The following is a 23310-nucleotide window of genomic DNA, read 5'->3' as shown; positions in this document are numbered from 1 at the left end:
GAATTTACAATATAAAGTTTTATTAATTTAGTTAGTTAAAATGTTGAACTTATATCGTTTAGGAGTATCGTAACTTTCATCAAATTTTATGTTGAATTTAGTATATAAAATTATATTAACTTAGTTGGCTAAAGTTGTACTTATATTACTATTTAAAAAATGAAAAAAAGCTCATTTAGACGTGTACTTGTACAATTAGTTTAGTTAAATGTATGAACTAATAAATTTATTTAAACATACATATTATTAAAAGTTAGTTCATCTAGTTGTTAGTAAAGATAGTTAATTTATCTTTCATATATCAATTTTGTAGGGTTTGTTCTATTATAATAAGTTTTTTAATTTTATAAAAAATATTTAATAATTTATTTGTGATTTTTGTTCTAATGTAATGATTTTGTAGGGTGTTTCTTTTTTGTATTTTTTAATATAAATAAAAATTAAATTAATAGTTCTTTTATTTAATCTTTATTTCAGGATTTATAATTTTAATATAAATAAATATTATAATAATATTGATCTATTTTATACATTACAATATTTAAGTATTAATACTTACGAAACCAAACAATTTTAAAATAATAATAGAAAAAAAATAAAATTAAAATAATTAAATATTAAATACTAATATAAAACATAAAAAATAGAAAAAAAAATAGATAAAAAGAAGATAAATTGATTAATTAATTAATAAAATAGGAAGGAGATAGAAAAAAATGAATGTTTAATTAATAAATATTATATTTTAAAAAAAAATAATTCATTTTATTAAAAGAAGCTTAGATAAGCCAATTTTTAAATAGTACGTACGTTTAAATAAACTTTTATACTTCTAACTGAGTTAGTTGTACAAATTTATAAATCAATTTTTTTCCTTTTATAAATTCAAGACTTATATATATTATTTTTAATTTTATTTTTTTAATTTAATCGTTTCAAGTTTATGGGTGGGTCAATCCACGACTAATTATGTCAATTATAACCAATCATGCGGTTTCCGATTCGAATTGTCCCGTTATGGGCGGTTATTCTCCAGTTTGATCAAGGATGGGATGGGGAAGATATTTGTGTCTTTCGCTCCGATTCTAGTTTCAAGTTTTTGGGCGAGTCAACCCACGACTAGGGATGTCAATTATAATCTGTCACGTGGTTGTCGATCTGAATTGTCTCGTTATGGGCAGTTTTTTCCCTGGTTTGACCGGTAGTTAATCGGGGATGGGACGGGGATGATATTTGTATCATCCGCCCCGAACACTAATAAACATAATTAAATATATAAACATCATTAATATATTTATTTTTTTATTTTATAATAATTTTAAGTTTAAGTTTATTTATATATAATAGTATAAATTTTCAATAAATTATAATATATATAATATTAAAAATATCGTTTAAATAAACTACCACCACCAAACAAACCTAAATGTTTATAAATAGCCCAATAATTTATGGGTGACAAAGAAAAAAAACGGCTAAGAATAGAGAAAAACCGGTTTGATTCCGGTTGAGTTGAGCCGTAATAGGGAAAGTTGTAACCACCAGTTTCATCCTGATATAACTGCCTAGATCCGCTATTCGTTGATGGAAATATTTGACTCCATAAATACTCCCCATTTCTCGCGCTCTGTAAAAAACCTGCCTTAATCTCTTCTCTCCCTTTCCACCACCACCACCGGCGCCGGAAAACCTACCGACAATGTCGTCTGAGAAGGAGAGAGACACTCACGTTTACCTAGCCAAGCTCGCTGAACAGGCCGAACGCTATGAAGGTTTCATCTCTTCTTTCCTTTTCTTTTTCACATTCATTTTCATAACCATAACCATCCGGATCTATCATCTATGGCATTCTGCATATGATATGCATATTGATAAATGTTTGTATATGATTATTATGAATCTACTATGATCGATCGTAAAATTTCGACGGTTACCGCTTGTTCAATTTCCATTTGTGTAGTTTTCATCCATTCTCAAAATGATAACCGTTTCAAATTCTTCTGTAATGGTGACGGTTTTCAATTTCTTTTGTATAGCGTTTTCAGATTTCAGATTTTTTATCCTGTTTGTTAGCATTTTATGACTTTGTGTTCGTGAAACCCTAGGAAATGGAGTCTGTTATAAGAGTGTTTTGTTCTCCAAAGTTTAGATCATCAATAACTATCAGTTTGAAACATGAAATTAAGTTTGCTTCCATTACGTTTGGGCTGCCCTAGACATGTTGCTTTTCAATTTTCTTCACGACAAAACAACAAATCGGTTATTCGTTAATTGTGCTCTTTATTTTCTGTTGAAGAAATTAAAAGAAGACAATAAGTTTGGAAGACAATATAATAGAGATAATAATCATAACTTTGTAATGTGACCTCGTTGGTCTGAAAACTGGAGAGAATGACGAACATCGGTAGAATTAGGATTTAACTGAAAATTGTGGGATTATATTGTATGAGGTTGGGTCTTCCCTGGGGATGTGTTGAATTGTCATAAATCATAATACATTCTTGATGTTCCCTTATATGCTTGTAGTTATGGTATGAAATTATTCATTGTTTTGTTTGATCTTTAGTAAACTTCAATATGAGCTTTAGTCAGGCTATGCTTTTGAACCAGTGATTTAATATTATCTTACAGAAATGATAGAGAGTATGAAGACACTTGCAAAACTGGGAAATGAATTGAATGTGGAGGAGAGGAATCTACTCTCTGTAGGGTACAAGAATGTCATAGGAGCTCGTAGAGCATCCTGGCGTATAATGTCATCGATTGAGCAGAAGGAAGAAGCAAAGGGAAATGAAAACAATGTTAAACTCATAAAGGGTTATCGCCAGAAGGTAGAGGATGAACTGGCCAATATCTGCAATGATATTCTGTCAATCATTGATAAGCATCTGATTCCCTCTTCTGGCTCAGGAGAAGCTACTGTCTTCTTTTACAAGATGTGAGTAAAAGTCATGATCACGTTTCGAGTTATTATTCCAAGACATCATTTTAAATGTTTTCAATCATGTTATGACTTTCAGGAAGGGAGACTATTATCGTTATCTTGCTGAATTCAAGACTGATGATGACAGGAAGGAAGCATCTGAACAATCACTCAAGGGCTATGAGGTATATATATGTTCATTCTGTTTCCATTTTTACTAACTTAAAAAATCTTCATTTTTTTGTGGGTCGGGTTTTTTTAGGCTGCTGCTGCAGCTGCAAGTACTGATCTTCCTTCTACACACCCAATCCGCTTAGGGCTTGCTCTCAACTTCTCTGTATTCTACTATGAAATCATGAATTCTCCCGATAAGTATTACTCAATCCCATTTCTTTATAATGTGTTTCCTGCATGAGTTGTATGTTATTAGTTAGTAGTATGACCATTGAACTTGTTTCAGAGCTTGTCAATTGGCTAAACAAGCTTTCGATGAAGCGATCGCTGAGTTGGACTCATTGAGTGAGGAGTCATATAAAGACAGCACCTTAATTATGCAACTCTTAAGAGACAATCTCACACTCTGGACCTCCGATTTGCCTGAGGATGCAGCAGCAGGTATACCGCCTTTGTTTCTTGTAGTTTGAACGCAAACAAACATATTGCTGCGTAGATCTAATTTCTCGAGAATTAATACATTTTTATAGGTGAGGAGGGCATAAAAGATGAAGAGCCTAAGGTTGCAGAAGCTAAGCCTGAGGTAATTTTAATAAGTTTGATTCAATTCCATTCTTTTTTCCACCTAAAAAAACCGTATATAATCGAATATACCTTGCAGTAATACGATGAATTCCCAATGGAGATTGACTGTGTCGCGATTTAAATGCTCGAGATAATCAATCAGTTTCCTTAATTTTGGAGGGGAAAAAAGAAGTAATATGTCTTAATTGTTGTTGCTATTATTAGAGTCATGATATGTCTTAGTTATTCTAAATTTGAATATTATATATAAGGGGAGGTTTTATTGTCTATGTTATATTTCAATTAGAAGTTTAAGATTGTTGTTATTGAATGATTGATGTTTAAAATTGGATGGTTATATATTATATAGGGTGGGAAAATTCCATGTTATTATATTATGGGTTGTTGAGATGGTCATTATCATTAGTAATAAAAATGTTTTATTTTAGTTTTGCTTACTCAATTTTATATGGGATATGTTGACATTCTTGCTTGCGCAAATGGACATGCAAAGGGAAACAAATTGTATATACAAAAAATGATTGACTACTTAATTAACAAACACAATAATGGATGGTTTATTTAAATACTTTAAGAGGAGTCTATAATCATGCTTAGGGTCCAATAACAAAATTAGTTGGAATGTCAATATTTGACTCTTAATAATCTATTTTCTAGAAGTAACTTAATTATACATAAATTTATTCATGTTTTTCGTTTAACCCTTTGGATGAAAAAGTAATTATTAGAAATGGATATCCCTAATTTCGTATACCTGATATTTGTAGGTATCAGTATTTTAAATTGGAGTCGAGAATGGGAAGTAGTAGGTTACCGATCATACACGTGAATCAAAATATTGTTTCATATGTTTTAATAATAAAATGTCATTTCTCTCTTTATTCTTAATCTTCAACGTCATTTTTCCTACCAAATATTATTTCTCTTTCTCATTTTTTATCTTCTAACATTACTCTTTCTAATTTTTCAACATTATTCTATTTTTTCTAGTTTTTCAACATTATCCTTTCTAATTTCTTTTTCAATTATAATAACAATAATTTTATTATATTCTTCGAATCCTAAGTCCACTACAACTAGGATCGGCCCTGGGGTAAGCCCGACAAGCACTCGGGATAGGGCAATTCACTCCTTAGGGCGATTCATTTATTAAAAATAGTGAGATATTTAATTAAATTTATTATAATTTTTAAACATAAGATGTTGTATTGTTGTTGCTTAGTATCTCAAGATAAATATGTAAAAAAAAAATTGGTTAAGAGTTCAAATCTCAAAAAGAAAACTATTTTTTTATCAAATTTTTAAACTAGAATTAAGACAATAAAAAAATATCTCTGGTTTTTTTCCTACCGAAATTGGGGCAGCCCAAAATTCGAGTTGGGAATTGTCTACAACATAAGTATGGATAAATATTGTTTTTATATCATTAGTGTTAAAGTTATATTTTTTATTTTTTAACATCTAAAATCTTATAAATATTTAATTGAGTAATAGAATACCCGTCGGAGATCAAATACCCGACGAATCGGGAATGAGACATAAATAGAAATATCCGTCGTTCTGAGATGGGTCGGGTCAAGTAGTAAAATAAATTCATGTTCGAGGAGGGTTACTAAAAATATGAGTTTATTATTCGGCTGACAATAAATATAAAAATAATATTTAATAATTAGATAAAGGTATAATAATGATTCATAATGTCATGATTATCATTAGGTCTTCTTCCATTACAAAATTAATATTCGTAATAGATTTAAAGAAAGAATGTCTAATTTTAAAATAAAAAGAAAAATTCAAATAAATTATATATATATATATCAGCTAAGAGAATATTTTCAACAGCTCTCTTCTTCTCTTTCGCTCTAAAATCATCGCCTCAACTCAACCCTTGGTTTCATCGGCAATAAAACCATTAATGAAATTTGTTGTTTTCTGCAATTCATAAGTAGTCATCATCTCATCAACCGATCATCAAATATATTTATTTAGAAATTGTCTAAACGATCACTTTTACTTGTTTCAGTTCCATTATTATGGCTTCGATCATCATCGGACCTTCTTCTTCTTCTTCTTCTCAAATTTCACTATTTTCGCGACTAAACTTATCTCCGATTAGGGTTTCAATCAGAAATCAACCACTTGTCATTAAAGCATCATCATCATCATCAAGCTTGAAATCTACGCAGTTCTCAAATGCTAATCAAATATCCCCTGTTCTTCTTCACTTCCTGCCAATTTCTACGAAAATGGTCGATTCGATTCAGATGTTAAGGCACCGTGGTTTTCCGGTAGCAAAGGCCGCCGCCGCCGCCGGTGATGCAGACGGGTATGTACTTTTCAGTTTTCATAACGATCGCATTACAACATATTTTGATTGTTACCTTGAATTTAAACCGATCATATTAGGGTTTAGCTTTAATTAATTAATAGATCAATAATACAAACTTCCCTAATTTATATATTTTTTTTAATTCCAAAATTCAATTTTTAAGTAGTTATTTTTTATTTTTGTTGATTTTCAAAATATTATTAATTTTAATATATACTATTCAAGGTTTCAACTATTAAAAATCAAATTACTTTTAATATAGTATGTTGACATGATTATTATATTTATTAGTTGAGTAATCACATGATAAAGTCATTAAAGAATTGATCAATTTTATATAATCATGTATGTATTACTAATAATATCGATATATCAATTCTAACTCTAAACACGTTGAATTTGAATTGAAACGGGTCATGACAGTGGAGTGGAGTGTCATGTTAGTTCTCCATAATTCAAAAAAAAAAATATTATCAATTCAATTATAATCGTAAAATATTTAATCAAATGGATATAAGGTTTTAATATAATAAATCTCGATCTATTATGGTTATCGTATAAAGTCTATTTAAATAACCGATCGAATAAGGTTAACCCGATATTATAGAATGGTTTGTAAATCAATCCAGTTTCTCTGATTTTTTTTAAGAAATGCCAACTTTATTTGCATATTTTGTTTAATAAAAATATTTGTTTAAACTTATTGTATTGATATTTTTTTACTTTTATTTTGTTTGATTAATTGTTTCAAATTAATTAGTTAAAAAAATTGTTTATAAGGTCGGATTTCCAAACAATTATCAAACCAACTCAATACTACTATGAACATTTAAGCTGCAATTTTATTGTGATTTTTTGGGTTCAAACTATCATTTTACTAACCAGGTTATTTTTATTTTTTTTATGCCACCACCTATTTAACATTTAAAGAACAAACAAAACCGCATTCTCCTTATAGGTGTTTGAACAATATGGTTTGAAATTATCTTTCTTATCTGATTAGTTTGAGTTGGTTTATAAACGAATGTAACAACAGATTGTCTTTGCCTGAGCCGTCGTCTAAGAGCTTTTCTGAGAGATTCCCAGCTTTGGTTACAGGTTCATTTTTCTTCATATGGTAAGATAACATCTAAATTCTTATTATTTTCATAAAAATTGAGCATTTCTTATGACTAAGATTGTATTTTTTTCATTGGGAATAAGGTATTTCCTGAATGTGATATTCAATATACTGAATAAAAAGGTGTATAACTATTTCCCATATCCATAGTAAGTTTCTTCTTCTTCAATCTACACTTTGCTTGCTTTTCACAACCAGATTGATAACAAGATAATCGACTTATTTCTTTCTTTCTTTTTCAGTTTTGTATCGGTTGTGCACCTCTTAGTTGGTGTAGTTTACTGCTTAGTCAGTTGGTCTGTCGGGCTCCCCAAAAGAGCAGTGAGTTGTTCTTCATGCATGAAGTTTGTTTGGTTGGTTCAAATTCAATAGTATCAGTTTCTTATTCATTGATTCATTGATTCATTCAGCCAATTAATAAGGAACTTTTGGGACTCCTTACACCTGTGGCTTTCTGTCATGCTCTTGGACATGTTATGTCTAATGTCTCTTTTGCTGCTGTTGCTGTTTCTTTCACGCATACCATCAAAGGTTGAAAAGAAAGGAGTTTGATTTTTTGTTTGAATTTGACGACGATTAATGTTTGTTTTGACTAAATATACAGCACTTGAACCGTTCTTCAATGCTTCTGCTTCTCAATTTCTTATGGGCCATCAGATTCCCTTGCCCTTATGGCTGTCGTTAGCTCCTGTCGTTATTGGTAAGTTTAGACAAAGATTTTGAAATTAATAGAATTTGTCAGTTTAGTGTCTTGAATTTATGTTTTTTTGGTTTATTTATTAGGTGTTTCAATGGCTTCTTTGACTGAGCTTTCATTTAACTGGACTGGATTCATAAGTGCAATGATTTCAAATGCTGCATTTACATATAGGAGTCTTTATTCTAAGAAAGCAATGGTAAGTGAAAAAGGAAAAAGTAATCTGTTTTCGTTATGTTTATCTGATTCGTCTGGCTTTTGTTATTCTTCGACAGACGGGAATGGACAGCACAAATGTTTATGCTTACATCTCAATAATAGCACTCGTATTTTGCCTCCCGCCTGCAATTTTCGTAAGTAACTGCAATGTAGAACATTTAAATAACTATCGAAATTTGAGTGTATGATATTGCGTTATTTCAGATTGAGGGGCCTCGATTGATGCAATACGGGTTTGCTGACGCGATTGCCAAAGTCGGACTGATTAAATTCTTGTCCGATCTTTTCTGGATCGGCATGTTTTATCATCTATACAATCAGGTTTTCTTTCAAAAACTTTTCTTCTTTTTTTGGGAAAAAACCTCAAGTCAGTCCTGTTTTTGAACAATCAGGTTGCTACAAACACATTGGAGAGAGTCGCCCCTCTGACACATGCAGTTGGGAATGTCTTAAAACGTGTTTTTGTCATCGGGTTTTCAATCGTAGTATTTGGTAACTATTTCTCTCTTTTTCTTCCTGAAAACACAATGCATGTAAGTAAATAAACATGTGTTCGTTATACACAGGCAATAAGATCTCGTCGCAAACTGGGATTGGGACTGCGATAGCCATTGCAGGTGTGGCGATCTATTCTTTAATAAAAGCAAACTTGGAAGAAGAAAAACGGGTAACTAATTAATTCCAAAAACCAATATTGGATTGGAATCGCTCTAAAACGCACCCTTTTGAATTTATTGTTTGCTTATTTCAGAAAGCTGCTAAATCTCTTCCTGCAAAAGAGTAGATTATCGACAGACATTTACAAAACTTAGGTTGAATGTCAGGAAGTTGATGATGGAGTTTCTCAGAGAAATAGAAAGATTGATGAACTTCAAAACTCCTGTGATTCAGTTTCCATAAATAAGTACTTCATGAACTGCAATCTGTTGCAAGACATCATACTTCACTTTAACACTGTTAAAATTCTCGTAATGTAATAAAAATTGTCATTATCATCGCTAATCTTCAATTGCCTTTTCTTAAATTCTCTCCTATTCTTCCTTTGAATCCGATGGTTTTGTCTGCCAATTTGCTCTCCACAAGATTGAATGTGTCAAAAGCCTCTCTGTTTTCCAACCTGACGATTGTAACTGCCAAATAATTTTGTCATTAGTTACCGTAACCTCAATATAATAAACTGTCAATAAATTTTTCAAGTACCTTGACGATAAAGTCTTGGTAATGACTGTCCATCCACGAGAAACTCTCTGAACCCGAAGATGGTTTTTCATTTACAAGATTTGCCATGGCTATAGCATGAACAAATGCTTGCAAAGTGTCCAATGCTGTTGAATCCTTGTGCATAACAATTTTGATGTCATCTCCTTTTTGTTGAAATAATAAATATTTCGCTACAAGGATATAAAGAAAATAAATAAATAAAAGCAGGCCGCATTCATAACCAATGGCCAGTCGAAAAGGATAACGGTATGAACTCACATTTTCTGTAACGTGATCCCGAGAGGCATAAGACATTCGACCTGCTTCCCCATTAGTCACCAAAATACCGTTAAGAAATATGATTTCCGTTGCTAAAAGGAAAAAGGAAAAAGAAAAAATCTCACATTTCCTGGTCATTAATCGACGAAACTCTGACACCTAAGCGAACACGGTCATGCAAAAGCTTCCCATTCTTCAAACTCCACGGTTTCATCATCCATAATGGTATGACATGCTCCATCGTAGAGACCCGATCAGGAGAAAGAACTGGAAAACAAGTTTTTAAATTTCAAAAAGATGAATTTGGTTTATAGAAATAAAAAAAAATGTCGAGCACCTTGGCCGGTTTTCATGAAGTGTACCAGAAGAATAGAGCACCTTTCACAGTTCAATGTGTTCAACTTAAGACATTTAACAGCCTTGTAGTTTGCTGCAAAAAATACCCAAAATTAAATCGACAATGCAACTCGTTAAATTTGCGATCAAAACCGGAAAGTAACAGCCTTACCATACATATGGAATATAGTGAGCGACAAAAATGAAAACCATATAACAAAAGGGTGTCCTGTAGCGAACCGTGCAAGAACCATCCCTAAAGCCATCCCAACCATGGTTGCAACCGTCTCCTGGCTACCTTCCTATCACACGTTTCCAGATATTAACAATCCATTAAAAAAACGTAATTTCATCTAGATCAACATCCATATGAGATAATTAACATAAAAAAGTATTTTCAAATAAATTTATTCACAATTTCTCGTCTAGATCCAGACTCAAACAATGTTTCCAAATGGGATAGCATTTACCTTAGCAGATATATCTGCTGCGTTATTCTGAAGCGCAAAGTGCTGTGTCAAGGCAGCCCGAGTTGCTCCACTTGCAACGCCAGCTAAAAGGTCGATATATTAAAAGGAATGAGCAAGATCACAAAAAATATATTTAAAAGACTGAAGAACTTTACTGAATGATCTGGACAAGCTCCCTAAGCAAACAACATAAACAAATGCCCAAGGAAACAAAGGAGAAACAAGATCCATCAACATTCCTGCAAACATCAAACGCATAACTTCTCAACACTCAATAAAAATCAGCTAAACCTGTGAATTTTTCCATACAAACCAGTGAAAATACCTAAATCATTCATGAAATCAGCCACCAAACGCCACCTTTTCGCATTATTATCAAGATTCGAACCCTAATGGAGAAAATTACATGATGGATTATGATGAAAGTCGAGAAAAATCTATAACAAAAGCAAAAAGAAGACAATGCATAATAAAAACCTGATAGAATGTGAAGAGGATACCACCAACCATTCCAGTCAAATCTCTCAAAAACCACTATAACAATTTCATACAAATTAGACAAAACTATTTCATAATCAAAGATGTTTAATCTGTTTAAAACATTCATATTCAAGACCCTAAACCTGAAATGTTGCACCAATAACAGTAGCTGATTTTTCACCAACCCCAATTGCACTCAGAAGAGCCTAAAACCGACAATATTGAATATTAGGAATGAACATATATCATCATTAATCATCTATACAAAACATAAATATAAACATAGAACTCACCTGAGTAGAAAGCATAGTTCTCACATAAGTAGAAAGACCCTAAAGAAAGAAACCCACCAACAAAGGCTCAAATTTTAGATACAAACTTCCATATTTAAACATAATCAACTAACAATAAACATACTTTCTGAATCATTCACAACCTGAAGTGAATCCCATATCTGAAATTCAACATAATCCGGCGTCACACTTGTCGGGAATCCCTGTTTTTCAATGAAATAAAACAAATCAAGCAATATGAACATGAAAAAAACATATTGATCGGATGTAAAACCTCGGGGACGAATGCTCTTAGAATATTGCTCCAAATGTGAGTGAATCGGCTGCCTGATCTTCTTCGGATTGAGATTGAAGAATTTGAAGTTATGATGGTTGCTGTTTTGGTAAGATTTGTTGAAGATGATCCATTCCATTCTTCTACTATGAATGAATCGTCTTCCATTGTCGTGGACTCAACAAAATGGAAGGGTTTTTGGAATTGAGTATGAAGAACATGAAGAAAAAAAAATATATAATAAAAAAAAAAAAAAAAACAAGAAAAAGAAAAAATCGCTAGAAGGAGGGCTTGAACCTCCGACCTTGTGGTTAACAGCCACACGCTCTAACCAACTGAGCTATTCCAGCTTGTGATATTGTAGAAAAAAGAGTGACAAAAATCCGTGGATCAGTGGAATTGGAATTGGAATTCCAATTCAATTCAATTCCTATGGTAATTATAGATTTGTAATTCAATTCCAATTCCTATGTTCGGGAAAATTATAAAAATGTAATTTAATCCCAATTTCTATGTTTATAAAATAAAATGTAATAAAAATAATTATTCAAATTATATAAATTTAATTTAATTCTCTTTTATTAATCTAATATAAATTAACCATCTTTCACTTCAATATATTCTCTTGATTTTTACTATATTGATTTTCATTACAGTCGAACACGTTTTTGACACAATATTTCTTCTAGACGAGCCAAATATTCAATATTCTAGCTCTTCAAGACCTATCTTACTCAGCTAAAGACAATCCCTTAAACCCCCAGAGCTGATAGATGAGTCACGTCGAAATTGAAAATAAACATTGAAAACAGCACAAGAGATCCAAGCGGCAGAAGAGAAAGGAAGGTGAAAGTGTGAACATTGTGGTCGCTCCCGTAATACAAAGGAGACTTATTGGGAGCCTTTTACCGTGACCTTCCAAGTTTCAGAATGATTTGATATGCAATATGAGTTCTCCCTCCCCTTCTCTCATTTAGTTTAGTTAAGGGGGGCTATCGACTGCTCCATTGATAAGAATAGCCTTCCGGAGATGTGATTCTAGAGGATGAACTTGCGTTGGAATTATATAAATATATATAACATTTTATAAAGAATCTCCGCTCCGCTTCACTCGCTAGGGGATGGGTTTAGCTAACATGCCCGAAAGGGGCGCTAACCCAAATATAAATTCATCATAAAAGCGTGGATTTTCCTGCCAAAGGAAATAACTTCTGCTGCCTATGTATGAACAAAACTCGCTAACCAAGTGTAATAGTTTGTAATAGAAGTCGGGTAGAGACTGACTTCGGTCGGGCGAGAGGGAGTGCTAGTGTTCTATGCCCTTCCCCAATCGTAACCAAACGCTTACCTGGTGTTTCGAAAATAAGGTCTTTCTTGTTTTAAAACGGATTTTTACTATATTGATTTTCATTACAGTCGAACACATTTTTGACACGTTTAACACGTTTTTGATATGTTTAACATGTTTTTGACATTTTTAAAATGTTCAACACGTTTTTGACATTTTAACACGTTTTCACACGTTTAACACATTTTCACACGTTTAGCATGTTTTTCACGTTTTGGCACGTCTAACATGTTTTTGACATTTTTAATACGTTTAACATGTTTTTCACACGTTTTCACGTTTTTAGCACGTTTAACACGTTTTTAATATGTTTAACATGTTTTTTACACATTAAACACGTTTTTCACATGTTTAACACATTTTTCAAACGTTTAACATGTTTTCCACGTTTTTGGTACGTTTCACACGTTTTTGGTATGATTAACACGTTTTACACATTTTTGGCACGTTTAACACGTTTTTAACTTGTTTAACATGTCTAACACATTTTTGGTACGTTTAAATCTTTTTTCACATATTTAATATGTTTTTGGCACGTTTAACACGTTTTTCACACGTTTAACATGTTTTCACGTTTTTGGCACGTTTAACATGTTTTTTACATTTTTGGCACGTTTAACACATTTTTCACGTTTTTTGCATATCTAACACATTTTTCACGTTTTTGGCACGTTAAACATGTTTTTCACGTTTTTGGCACATTTAATACGTTTTTGACATATTTAACATGATAAACGTGCCAAAAATATGATAAATATGTTTAATGTGTGAAAAATGTGTTAAACATGTCAAAAACATAAAAACGTGTCAAAAACGTGTTAAACATGTCAAATATGTGAAACACTTGTCAAACGTTCCAAAACATAAAAAACATGCCAAAACGTGTGAAAATGTGTTAAACATGTTAAAAACGTGAAAAACGTGTAAAAATTTGTTAAATGTGTCAAAAACGTGAAAAATGTGTTAAAATATCAAAAACGTGAAAACCTGTTAAACGTGCCAAAAACGTGTTAAACGTGTTTGATATGTGAAAAACATGTTAAACATGTCAAAAACGTGAAAACGTGTTAAACATGTCAAAACGTGTTAAACGTTTCAAAAACGTGTTAAACATGTTTGATGTATGAAAAATGTTTTAAACGTGTCAAAAACATGAAAAACGTGTTAAACGTGTAAAAAATGCGTTAATCGTGCCAAAAACATGATAAATGTGTTTAATGTGTGAAAAATGTGTTAAATTTGTCAAAAATGTAAAAACGTCTGAAACGTGTCAAAACGTGTTAAATGTGCTAAATATGTAAAAAAAACTTGTTAAACGTGCAAAAACGTGAAAAACATGTCAAACGTGCCAAAATGTGTAAAACGTGTCAAAACGTGTTAAACATGTCAAAAAAACATGATAAACGTGTTTAATGTGTAAAAAACGTGTTAAACGTGTCAAAAACGTGAAAATGTGTGGAATGTGTTAAAAATGTGTTAAACGTGTTAAAAACGTAAAAAAACGTGTTAAACGTGTCAAAATATGTTAAATGTGCCAAAAATGTGTTAAACTTGCCAAAAATGTGAAAACATATTAAATGTGTTAAACGTGACATAAATGTGATAAACGTGTTTAATGTATGAAAAACGTGTTAAACATATCAAAAACGTGTTAAACGTGTTAAACTTATTTAACTAAAAAAATATCGATTCAATATTTTAACATCTTAAATTTCAAAAACTAATATTATCGATTGAAAACTTTAATCGTGTTTTAAAAAATAAATTATATTGTTGGAAAAATATATTAAAAAAAATTGGAATTACAATATTACAATTCCGACTTAAAAAGATTGAAATTGAGAATTATAAAATTACACTGTATTGAATTCCATTGAAATTTTAATTCCAATTCCAATTTTTAATATTAAAATGTGTATCAAACATAAGAATTGGAATTGGACTCTTCAATTCCAATTCCAATTCCAATTCCAATTCCAATTCTAATTCCAATTTTAATTACAATTTCAACTCCAATACCAATTTTAGGGTTACCAAACACACTCTAAGAGTGTAAGTAAATCGATTAAACATAATTCATTAAGGTTTTATTTTTGCCAAACTCATTCAAACGGTTTGGTTTGTCGGTTCAACGTCACTCAAATCGATCAAACTGTTTAAACAAACCGAATGTTAAAAAGTAATATTTAAATAAGATGAGAATAAAAATTGAATATTATTTCGAAAAATAATATATATATATATATATATTACGGGATAGATATGATATAACCTCCTAATTTTTTAAATTTTTTAATTTAATTCAGTATTTTATCTAATTAAACGAAAATTTAACAAAATTTACGTTTATTCATAATTTTTTGTTAATCTTTTAAGTCCATTTTAAAAATTTTTTACGCCGATCCAAACTCGAATTCATGATCAGTTCGGGTATATAACACTTATTTAAACTAATAATAATGAATGAATGTCATGAATTTAAATAAATTTAATTTGCCATGAATTGATGTTTGCCTCTATTGCCTTTCGTAGAGATGTTACTATCAAAGTCATATTTGACCCGCACTCCGGTAATCTTGCTAGCAAGATCAAATATATAAGACGCCTTAGAGGTGTTGAAGTCCTCGATCATGAAAGATTGTTGGATCTGGTGGGTGGTAAGGAGGTCAACTCAATTATTCGTGATGTTATGCGATGGTGTGATATGAAAACATTTAATATTGGCCACTATTATTCGTTATTTAATAAAGCCACCACATCTAATTTTTGTTGGGACTTGTATGGAACTCTAAGGTGCCTACTAAGATTTTGTTCTTTAATTAGAGTGCTATTCATGATATTTTAACGAATGACAAAATTAAGCGTAAGGATTTTATTATGGCAAGTCAATGTCGAATATGTCTTAAGGCAGAGATGACGTATGGTTGAGCACCTCCTCTAGCATTGTGAGTCTGTGATTGTGATTTGGAGCCTTCTTTGGACTTTTAATGGGGTTCAATGTTTAAATGCATGGGTAATTGTTGAAAAGTTTTGATGGATATAATCAAATTGGCTGGTCTAAATTAATGGGTTTTTATTCCCGTTATTTTTTAGTGGATCATATGACTTGAGTAGAACCGAAGAACTTTCAACAACCGTCAAGGTCCATTCAAAACTCTATTATCATAACGTTAACTGATGTGAGATCAAATAAGAACATGGACTCAACAAATGATCTCATTACTCTTTTGAAATATTTTAGTGCTTAGTGATTTTATATTTTTATTCTTCTCGTTTTGTTTTTATTTTTTATTTTTTTATTTTTCATGTAATACTTTTATCGTTAACGAGACTTTAATTTTCATGAATCATTTAAAAAAAATATTAAAAAGTAGATAAATTTAGTTTCAAAATTGTTTGACTAATTTTATTGTAATGTTTGGTAAAAAAATGTTGATATGTATTTGTGTTTTGAAAATTATGTCAGTTATTAACTAATTATGTTACCGTATATCTGAAATTTGTATTTCTATAAAATCGAACAAACCGATCGAACCGAAATTTAGTAAACTTTGGATTTAATAAAACGAACCGGTTAAACCTTGAAAAAAACTATACATTACGGAGGAGGGAAAGAGAAGAGTGATGCATAGAAAAATGTGGAGAAAAGCTCTGTTTACCGGAGCAAGACGGCAGTTTTCCTCCGGTGCCGAGATTCCAAACCTGTATTCATTTCTTCAGCCATCTATATTTGCATTGAATAGAAAAGACCCATCATCGTCTTCCATAATACCGCCATCTTCAAAGTCGCAAGAACAAACCCTAAAAACCCTAACACCAGAACAGCAATCAAAATTAGAGAAAACAATCCAATTTTCACTATTCAGTAATGATATCAGTGAGGCATGGAAATCGTTTAAGTCACTCACGAATTCTTCTTCTTTCCCAAGTAAGTCAATCGTCAATTCACTCATCACTTATTTATCATCCCCAAATGACGCCCTTAATTTCAAGAGGGCTTATGCAACTGTAGTTTACTTCTTAGAGAAAAACCCTAATTTACTCGAATACGAAACTGTTTCAACTCTTCTCCGTTCCATGGAAACGGCTAACTCTGGTGCCCCTGCTTTCGCATTGGTCAGGTGTATGTTCAAGAACAGGTATTTCATCCCCTTTAACTATTGGGGACATGTTTTGATTGAAATCAGCAGAAAAAACAGTAATTTCGTTGCTTTTCTTCATATCTTTAATGATAACTGTAAAATTGCTCTTGATGAGAAGTTGGATTCAATGAAACCGGATTTATCAGCTTGTAATGCTGCCCTTGAAGGTTGCTGTCATGATCTTGAATCCGTAGCAGATTCAGATCGTGTTATCGAAACAATGGCACTCTTAGGTATCAGACCAGATTCTTCGAGTTTTGGATATTTAGGTTATCTGTATGCATTGAAAGGCCTTGATCATAAGATAACAGAATTAGAACATTTGATGAATGGATTCGGATTCACCAGCAACAGCAAAGGATCATTCCATAGTAATCTCATCATGGGTTACGTTAAATCAGGTAACTTGGACGCTGTTTCATTGATCATTTTACGCGAAGATGGATTCATAATCTCGACTATCAATATGAAAACCCATTGCGAAATAGTAAAAGGGTATTTCGAGAAAGACAAGATAAAGGAGCTAGGTGAACTGATAATCGAAACACAGAAATTCGAGCAACCTTCAACTCCGGTGGAAGCCACATTCGGTTACAATGTTATCAGTGCTTGTATATCGCTGGGATTCTTACAAAAGGCGAATTCTGTTCTGGACGAGATGAAGAATTCTCCTAAAGGTATGATCGGGCTTGGCGTATATATCCCGATCTTGAAAGCATACTGTAAAGAGCAAAGAACAGCAGAAGCAACACAATTAGCAACCGAAATAAGCTGTTTAGGACTTCAATTAGACGGTTGTTACTACGACGATCTTATTGAATCATCCATGTCATGCCAAGATTTCCAATCTGCATTCTCTTTATTTCGAGACATGAGAGAATCAAGAACTATAACAGATCTTAAACCAAGTTACTTAACTATAATGGCAGGTCTAACAGAAAGCCAAAGACCCGAATTGATGGCAGCGTTTCTAGACGACGTCATTGACGATCCCCGTATCGAAGTGGGCTCGCACGATTGGAATTCGATCATCCACTCGTTTTGTAAAGCCGGAAGGGTAGAGGATGCGAGGAGGACTTTCAGGAGAATGTTGTTTTTGAGATATGAACCGAATGTGCAGACTTATTTGTCCTTAATTAACTGCTATTGTGCTGCGGAGAAGTATTTTAACGTCATGATGCTGTGGAATGAGGTTAAGAGGATCGGAGGGGACGGGAGGTTTAAGTTGGAACATGGGTTGGTCGATGCGTTTCTGTATGGTTTGGTTAAAGGTGGGTTTTTTGACGCAGTTATGGAAGTGGTGGAGAAATCGCAGGAAATGAAGATATTTGTCGATAAATGGAGATATAAGCAAGCTTTTATGGAGAATCATAAGAAATTGAGAGTGGCTAAGTTGAGAAGGAGGAACTTGAGGAAGATGGAAGCTCTTATTGCGTTTAAGAATTGGGCGGGATTGAGTACTTGAAAAATATCATTTCTATGATACTAAAAATTATTGTTCAATTTAATGTAGCTAAATATGATATATTGTATAACTGATTATGTTATCAATTTTGAGGCACTAGTATTAGTGTAGTTTTTATCAAATAAATTCTTGTTTTACTAAGTCAGTATGGTATACTGTATCTACCAAGATCCTACGCATGGCGAAACAAGGGTATCGGTAGTCACTACCAAAAAACGATTCGACTGTCACTTAACTACGAACAGCTAAAATCAGCTTTGCCATTCAAAATATGATAAAAACAACAAATTTATGCTTACAGATGTAGATATCATCATCTGGTCTGGTTTTTATTACAAACTATGGATCAGATCATGCAATAATGTTAACATCTGAAGTGATACCTAGATCAAACCCTCTATCTTCTTCATAACTTCACAAAACAACCACCTAAATTGGTTCTTGATCATTGCCATAACTACCATCTATCATACAATAGTTGATTTCCATGAGACCATAACCTGCAAGAAGAACCCTTCTATTATAAGATTTCACTAAATTGGTTCTATCAACAATCGAAGAAGATGATAAACTAATACTCCAATTTCAGAAACTTTGTGGCTAAATGGTGTACATATTTCCCCATTAAAAAGGATTACAAATGAGTAACTCAATTCACTCACATTCATCAATGACCAATACAAACACGAAAAATAATGTGAAAACATGGTCTGATTAAGAACCATTCTGTTCTTCTTGTTGTTGTTTCAAGGCGTCTGATTCCGCCTTCGCCATAGGATCACCAGAAACATCGGTTTCATCATCCTTCTCCCCATCTCTTTCCTGCGCCAGCTTCTTCCTATGCAACTCTTCCGCTAATTCCATACTAGCCTTATTCTCTGCTTGAAGTTTTATCATCTCCTCTTCTTGTTGCTGCCTCTCAAACCATGTATCAGCATCAGCCCAAACTGCAAGTTATTATTCAAATTTTCAAACCCAATATATAAATTGATTAACTTAAACAGTTAAACCCTAGATGATATCAAATTAGGGCAAAATGAAAACTTACTTGGTTGGGCAGCCCAACCCTGTTCACCACCCTTGATTTTCTCTGGAAGTGCATAATTGACAGTGAGAACACGACCGTAGAGTTCAGCTCCGTCCATATTGTCCATGGCGGCGACGGCGTCTTCTCGTTCGAGGAAAGTGACGAATCCAAAAGATCTGTGCTTTTGATTTTCCTGATTTAAGGGAGTCTTTACATCTTTAATGTCGCCGAAAGGTATGAATGCTGAATGAAGTATACTTTCATTCACTTCGTCAGCTAATCCTCCTGTTATTATTTTTACAAATCAAACGAATGAATATGATGATGATGAAGAAGATGATGATCAGAAAAGTTAAGATTGGTTGATTGATTGATTACATACCTACATAGAGTGTGTTCTTCTGCACCGCTTGATTCATTGAAAACGCGCGATTTGCTCAAACGCTTCTTCTTCACCTCTGATCTGTTTCTCTCTCTCTACAGTTCAGAATTTTGAAAGGGTTTTGGGGAAGACGACGACCCAATTAAAAAGCCCATATAATAAATTAAACATGAAATCAGTTAAAAAGCCCATATATATATATATGATAAATACAAAAGCCCAATAAGAAATAAAACCGGTTTTTGAAAAAATAAAAAATAACGCCGTTGCCGGGGATCGAACCCGGGCGGGAATACTTACCACTATACTACAACGACTTGTGTTTGAATTTAATAAAATTAGTTTAATCTTTTCAGAAATATTGGTGTAAATATATAATCATATATTTTCTTTATAGGTTTTATTCTATTATTACAAGTAGAAAGACTTTTTTCTAATATATATATTCAATTTATATTGATTTGGTAGTGCTAATTACTTGTTTTAAGGAATAAAACTCTTATTTATATATAAAACTATATATAATAACAATTTTTTTATGAGTCTACTATGGGAAGAAACCAAGTGAGTGGGAGAACACATCTCAAAAATGATAAATACTAAAAAGAATGCTCAAAAATGATAAATACTAAAAAGAATGTATTTTGGTCTAACTTAATAGGTAAAGAGTAAAAATTATTTCTTATGTTATAATAGTAAATGAGCGAGAGAACATATGTCATGTTGGAAAAATGATAAGTACTCAAAAGAGTGTGTTGTGGTCGAACTTAACATACAAAAACTAAAAAAATTATTTTTTATATCTATAAAAAGAAATTATAATATTGTTAGAATTGATGAAAGTAATAAGAATCGTGCCTAAGAGACTAAAGGACGTTACTGTTTAATTTCACTAAAAATATCTTAAATTAAAGAATGAGTTATAACGTGCTACTTATGCATATTAAGGTAGCTTGTGTGATAAAAATTGTGTCTAAAATACTAAATATCATGAGTTTAATTCTTATTAGAAATGTTTTAAGACGAGGTTAAAGTTGAAGTTATTTATTCGTTCTCTATTTGATCACTTCATTTGAGAAGTTTGATCTAAAATTTTAATTTTTTTCTTGAAGTCTTACTATTTTCTTTTTTATATTTACAATTGATTATTCTTCTTACTAAATGACATAATGTGTATTACATTAATTTGATTATTTCATAATCATATTTGTGAAAAACAAACTCATTTCCAAAAAGGGTTAGGGGAGAAGGCATATATATGAAAAGTTGAATTGATATTTGCTTTAGTTGAAAAGAAAACATGACATACAATCACATATAAAGAAGATAAAAAAAAATGATTTGTGGGCATGAATTAGAGACAGACAAACATTCCAACCTGTGTGGATACAATAAAAAAGGTTATCAAAAAACAAAACTACTCAAAATGTCTTAATTAATTAACCAATGCATCTTACTTTATATATGGTCTCTATCACATCACATGACCACCAAAAGACACTACATTTTTTTCATTAATTAATTTACTAAATCACTCAATCCACATTAATTTGCAATAGTAATCTTATAACATAATCCCATCATAAACCACTTATTTCAAACAAATCCGAGCTTGAATCGCTCTCTCCTCCGTCGTCTACTTCATCGCGATGAACAGCATCCTCGACCTTATTGAACTTTGACTTCAATAATTCTCCCCCAACTTCTTGACATGGATTCTTTTTCTCCTTTTCGGGCAACCCTTTTGCATAATCAACTTTGAACTTTTCGTCCAACCAATTAGCATATTCAAAAACCTTACTCTCCCCACATATTATTGTAGATGTCGCAGGCATGATGATTTTACTAGGTAAACTTGTCGATATCGGTGCCATTTGCTTGTTTTGATCGAAATTGTTGATTCTTCTCATGTTATTATTAATATAGCCACCTTTTTTAGGAGTTTCTGCATAAATAGAATGAACATTAAATAAAATGTGGTCCATCTTATCTATATTCACCAACATGTATATTTGAGTTATTTGACTAATCAATCAAGTATATTATCTATTTAAGATTCATTATAAAGTTTACCTGAGCTTGAAGACGAATATATCGACTTTGAATCATGATTATTAGACGAGATGTCTCTTAAATTGCTCATGCTACTCCTTCTCTCCTTCGATACTTTTGAATTCTTCGTCGACTTTCTCTGATTCGATGTTTGGTTGAATAGAGAACTAAAGAAGCTTGCAATTCTCCTTGCAGGTGTTCTTGGTTGTTTCTTATCCATAATCATATGAAATTGATCATCATAATCATCATCAGCTAGAGAAGAATTAGAGATTGATGAATTTCTTATATTTGTAGGCAAGTCTAAGCTCATTCTACCAATTCTTCTAATCCCCTGTTTTTGATCAAGTTCGCGGGCGCGTTCTTTCTGCGATGAGACTATTGGTCGAACCTCGCCCGGGGATGGTTTTTCTTCGCCCGCGAAATATTGTGTGGCCTGAAAAACATCGAGCTCGTCGGAGCCATTTCGAAGGTGAAAAGGGTGTTTTAAAAACATGTTTTTTTGGTCATAGGGTGCCATGGCTAGCTAACTCAAAGTTTGAGATATTATTATTATGAAATCTTAGACATGTATTTATGGTGAACGTGTGAGAAAGAATAGAATGTTTGAGAGATTTTATATTGATAGAATTGGATAAAAAAATTGAAGAAAGTTGGAGATTTGATGGGTTTTTAGGTATGGTCCACCAATGAAATGATTTTACTCATATATAGCACCGGTATTGTTTTTCAATACAAAATTAATAGATTATCTTGATGAAATCAAGTCTATTTTTTAAAAAAATTTAATTTTTTTTTTATTTTTTTTATCATATGGGCAGGGATTAGATTATTATTATGGGGGGTTTGGTTGTCATCAATTTTCAACTTTTAAATTATGCTTTGTATAATAATAACATGAAAATGAGCACGAGATTGGATATGATATTTTATTTTTGTAGTAATCCATTCTTAGAGAATGTGTTATTCCTTGAATCAATATAAAATATTTTATTCATTCAAATAAATAGTAACAATAATAATGATAATCTAAACTTGAAAAATATATTCATATACTTTACAACTGTATAAGCTGCATCATGAATGTACAATCGGAGACGACAAATATGACATAACTATATCGTTGAAAAAAGGATTATTGTACTCTCAATAATTGTATTCAACATATGCATATTATCACAACAACATTATGATACAGTCTAAAATATCTTTGGAATTGGTTTTGAGTTATTGTGGTTATCATCTCCAACCGATGCCAATACCCAAACCCAAAATCTCTTTTCCCTCCAATCGATACCAATACTCAAACCCAAAATGAGTTTTTCCTATTTTCTCTCTCCTGCAAATATATATATATGCGTTTTCACTGTTTATGAAACTCAAAATTTTATTTGTTTTTTAATTTTAACCCCTAGACTTAATCTAGGTTCATTTTATACATTAAACTTATTTATATAATTTATTATTTTAATTTATTTATATAATTTAATTCATTTATATAGCATAAATTTATAA

The 23310-nt window shown here is 31.8% G+C and overlaps 6 protein-coding genes and 1 non-coding gene across 8 annotated transcripts; 3 read left to right on the top strand and 4 right to left on the bottom strand.

Annotated features, from left to right (window-relative positions):
- The first annotated feature begins 1587 nt into the window (after window positions 1–1587).
- On the top strand, window positions 1588–4054 carry LOC124934250 (14-3-3-like protein GF14 iota). The gene is made up of 7 exons (XM_047474751.1): window positions 1588–1772; window positions 2632–2938; window positions 3021–3108; window positions 3186–3295; window positions 3384–3538; window positions 3628–3680; window positions 3759–4054. Exons 1-7 carry the CDS (start codon window positions 1700–1702, stop codon window positions 3759–3761), a joined length of 789 nt encoding a protein of 262 aa, XP_047330707.1. The 5' UTR covers window positions 1588–1699; the 3' UTR covers window positions 3762–4054.
- A 1497-nt stretch (window positions 4055–5551) lies between these two features.
- On the top strand, window positions 5552–9046 carry LOC124936096 (triose phosphate/phosphate translocator, chloroplastic-like). The gene is made up of 12 exons (XM_047476556.1): window positions 5552–6008; window positions 7048–7128; window positions 7215–7280; window positions 7374–7452; window positions 7542–7662; window positions 7736–7831; window positions 7915–8027; window positions 8104–8181; window positions 8252–8368; window positions 8440–8539; window positions 8614–8714; window positions 8799–9046. Exons 1-12 carry the CDS (start codon window positions 5716–5718, stop codon window positions 8829–8831), a joined length of 1278 nt encoding a protein of 425 aa, XP_047332512.1. The 5' UTR covers window positions 5552–5715; the 3' UTR covers window positions 8832–9046.
- LOC124936095 (protein root UVB sensitive 3) lies at window positions 8915–11595 on the bottom strand. Of its 2 annotated transcripts, XM_047476554.1 has the most exons (14): window positions 11380–11595; window positions 11249–11308; window positions 11106–11144; window positions 10956–11018; window positions 10810–10866; window positions 10658–10721; window positions 10488–10571; window positions 10333–10415; window positions 10035–10164; window positions 9864–9956; window positions 9652–9793; window positions 9527–9567; window positions 9248–9438; window positions 8915–9177 (listed from the first exon to the last, which is right to left on the bottom strand). In XM_047476554.1, exons 1-14 carry the CDS (start codon window positions 11545–11547, stop codon window positions 9079–9081), a joined length of 1314 nt encoding a protein of 437 aa, XP_047332510.1. In that variant the 5' UTR covers window positions 11548–11595; the 3' UTR covers window positions 8915–9078. The 2 variants fall into 2 exon arrangements, with proteins under 2 accessions (XP_047332510.1, XP_047332511.1); XM_047476555.1 differs by lacking the exon at window positions 11380–11595 and having other exon boundaries at window positions 11230–11308.
- Window positions 11596–11655: 60 nt separating this feature from the next.
- On the bottom strand, window positions 11656–11729 carry TRNAN-GUU. Its single transcript has one exon. It is a non-coding gene; the product is annotated as a tRNA-Asn (tRNA).
- A 4614-nt stretch (window positions 11730–16343) lies between these two features.
- On the top strand, window positions 16344–18400 carry LOC124936160 (pentatricopeptide repeat-containing protein At1g69290). The gene has a single exon (XM_047476627.1). It carries the CDS (start codon window positions 16352–16354, stop codon window positions 18332–18334), a length of 1983 nt encoding a protein of 660 aa, XP_047332583.1. The 5' UTR covers window positions 16344–16351; the 3' UTR covers window positions 18335–18400.
- Window positions 18401–18888: 488 nt separating this feature from the next.
- Window positions 18889–19877, bottom strand: LOC124936364 (peptidyl-prolyl cis-trans isomerase E). Its single transcript, XM_047476860.1, has 3 exons — window positions 19744–19877; window positions 19383–19646; window positions 18889–19281 (listed from the first exon to the last, which is right to left on the bottom strand). Exons 1-3 carry the CDS (start codon window positions 19778–19780, stop codon window positions 19049–19051), a joined length of 534 nt encoding a protein of 177 aa, XP_047332816.1. The 5' UTR covers window positions 19781–19877; the 3' UTR covers window positions 18889–19048.
- A 1267-nt stretch (window positions 19878–21144) lies between these two features.
- LOC124936711 (protein BIG GRAIN 1-like E) lies at window positions 21145–22365 on the bottom strand. Its single transcript, XM_047477230.1, has 2 exons — window positions 21817–22365; window positions 21145–21688 (listed from the first exon to the last, which is right to left on the bottom strand). The coding sequence occupies exons 1-2, from the start codon at window positions 22313–22315 to the stop codon at window positions 21324–21326; spliced, it is 864 nt and encodes a 287-aa protein (XP_047333186.1). The 5' UTR covers window positions 22316–22365; the 3' UTR covers window positions 21145–21323.
- Window positions 22366–23310: the final 945 nt, after the last annotated feature.

This window comes from Impatiens glandulifera, chromosome 4 (assembly GCF_907164915.1).
Source record: "Impatiens glandulifera chromosome 4, dImpGla2.1, whole genome shotgun sequence".
Taxonomy (NCBI): domain Eukaryota; kingdom Viridiplantae; phylum Streptophyta; class Magnoliopsida; order Ericales; family Balsaminaceae; genus Impatiens; species Impatiens glandulifera.
Note: the sequence above shows the minus strand (reverse complement) of the source record. Positions and strands in the feature narration are given on the sequence as shown.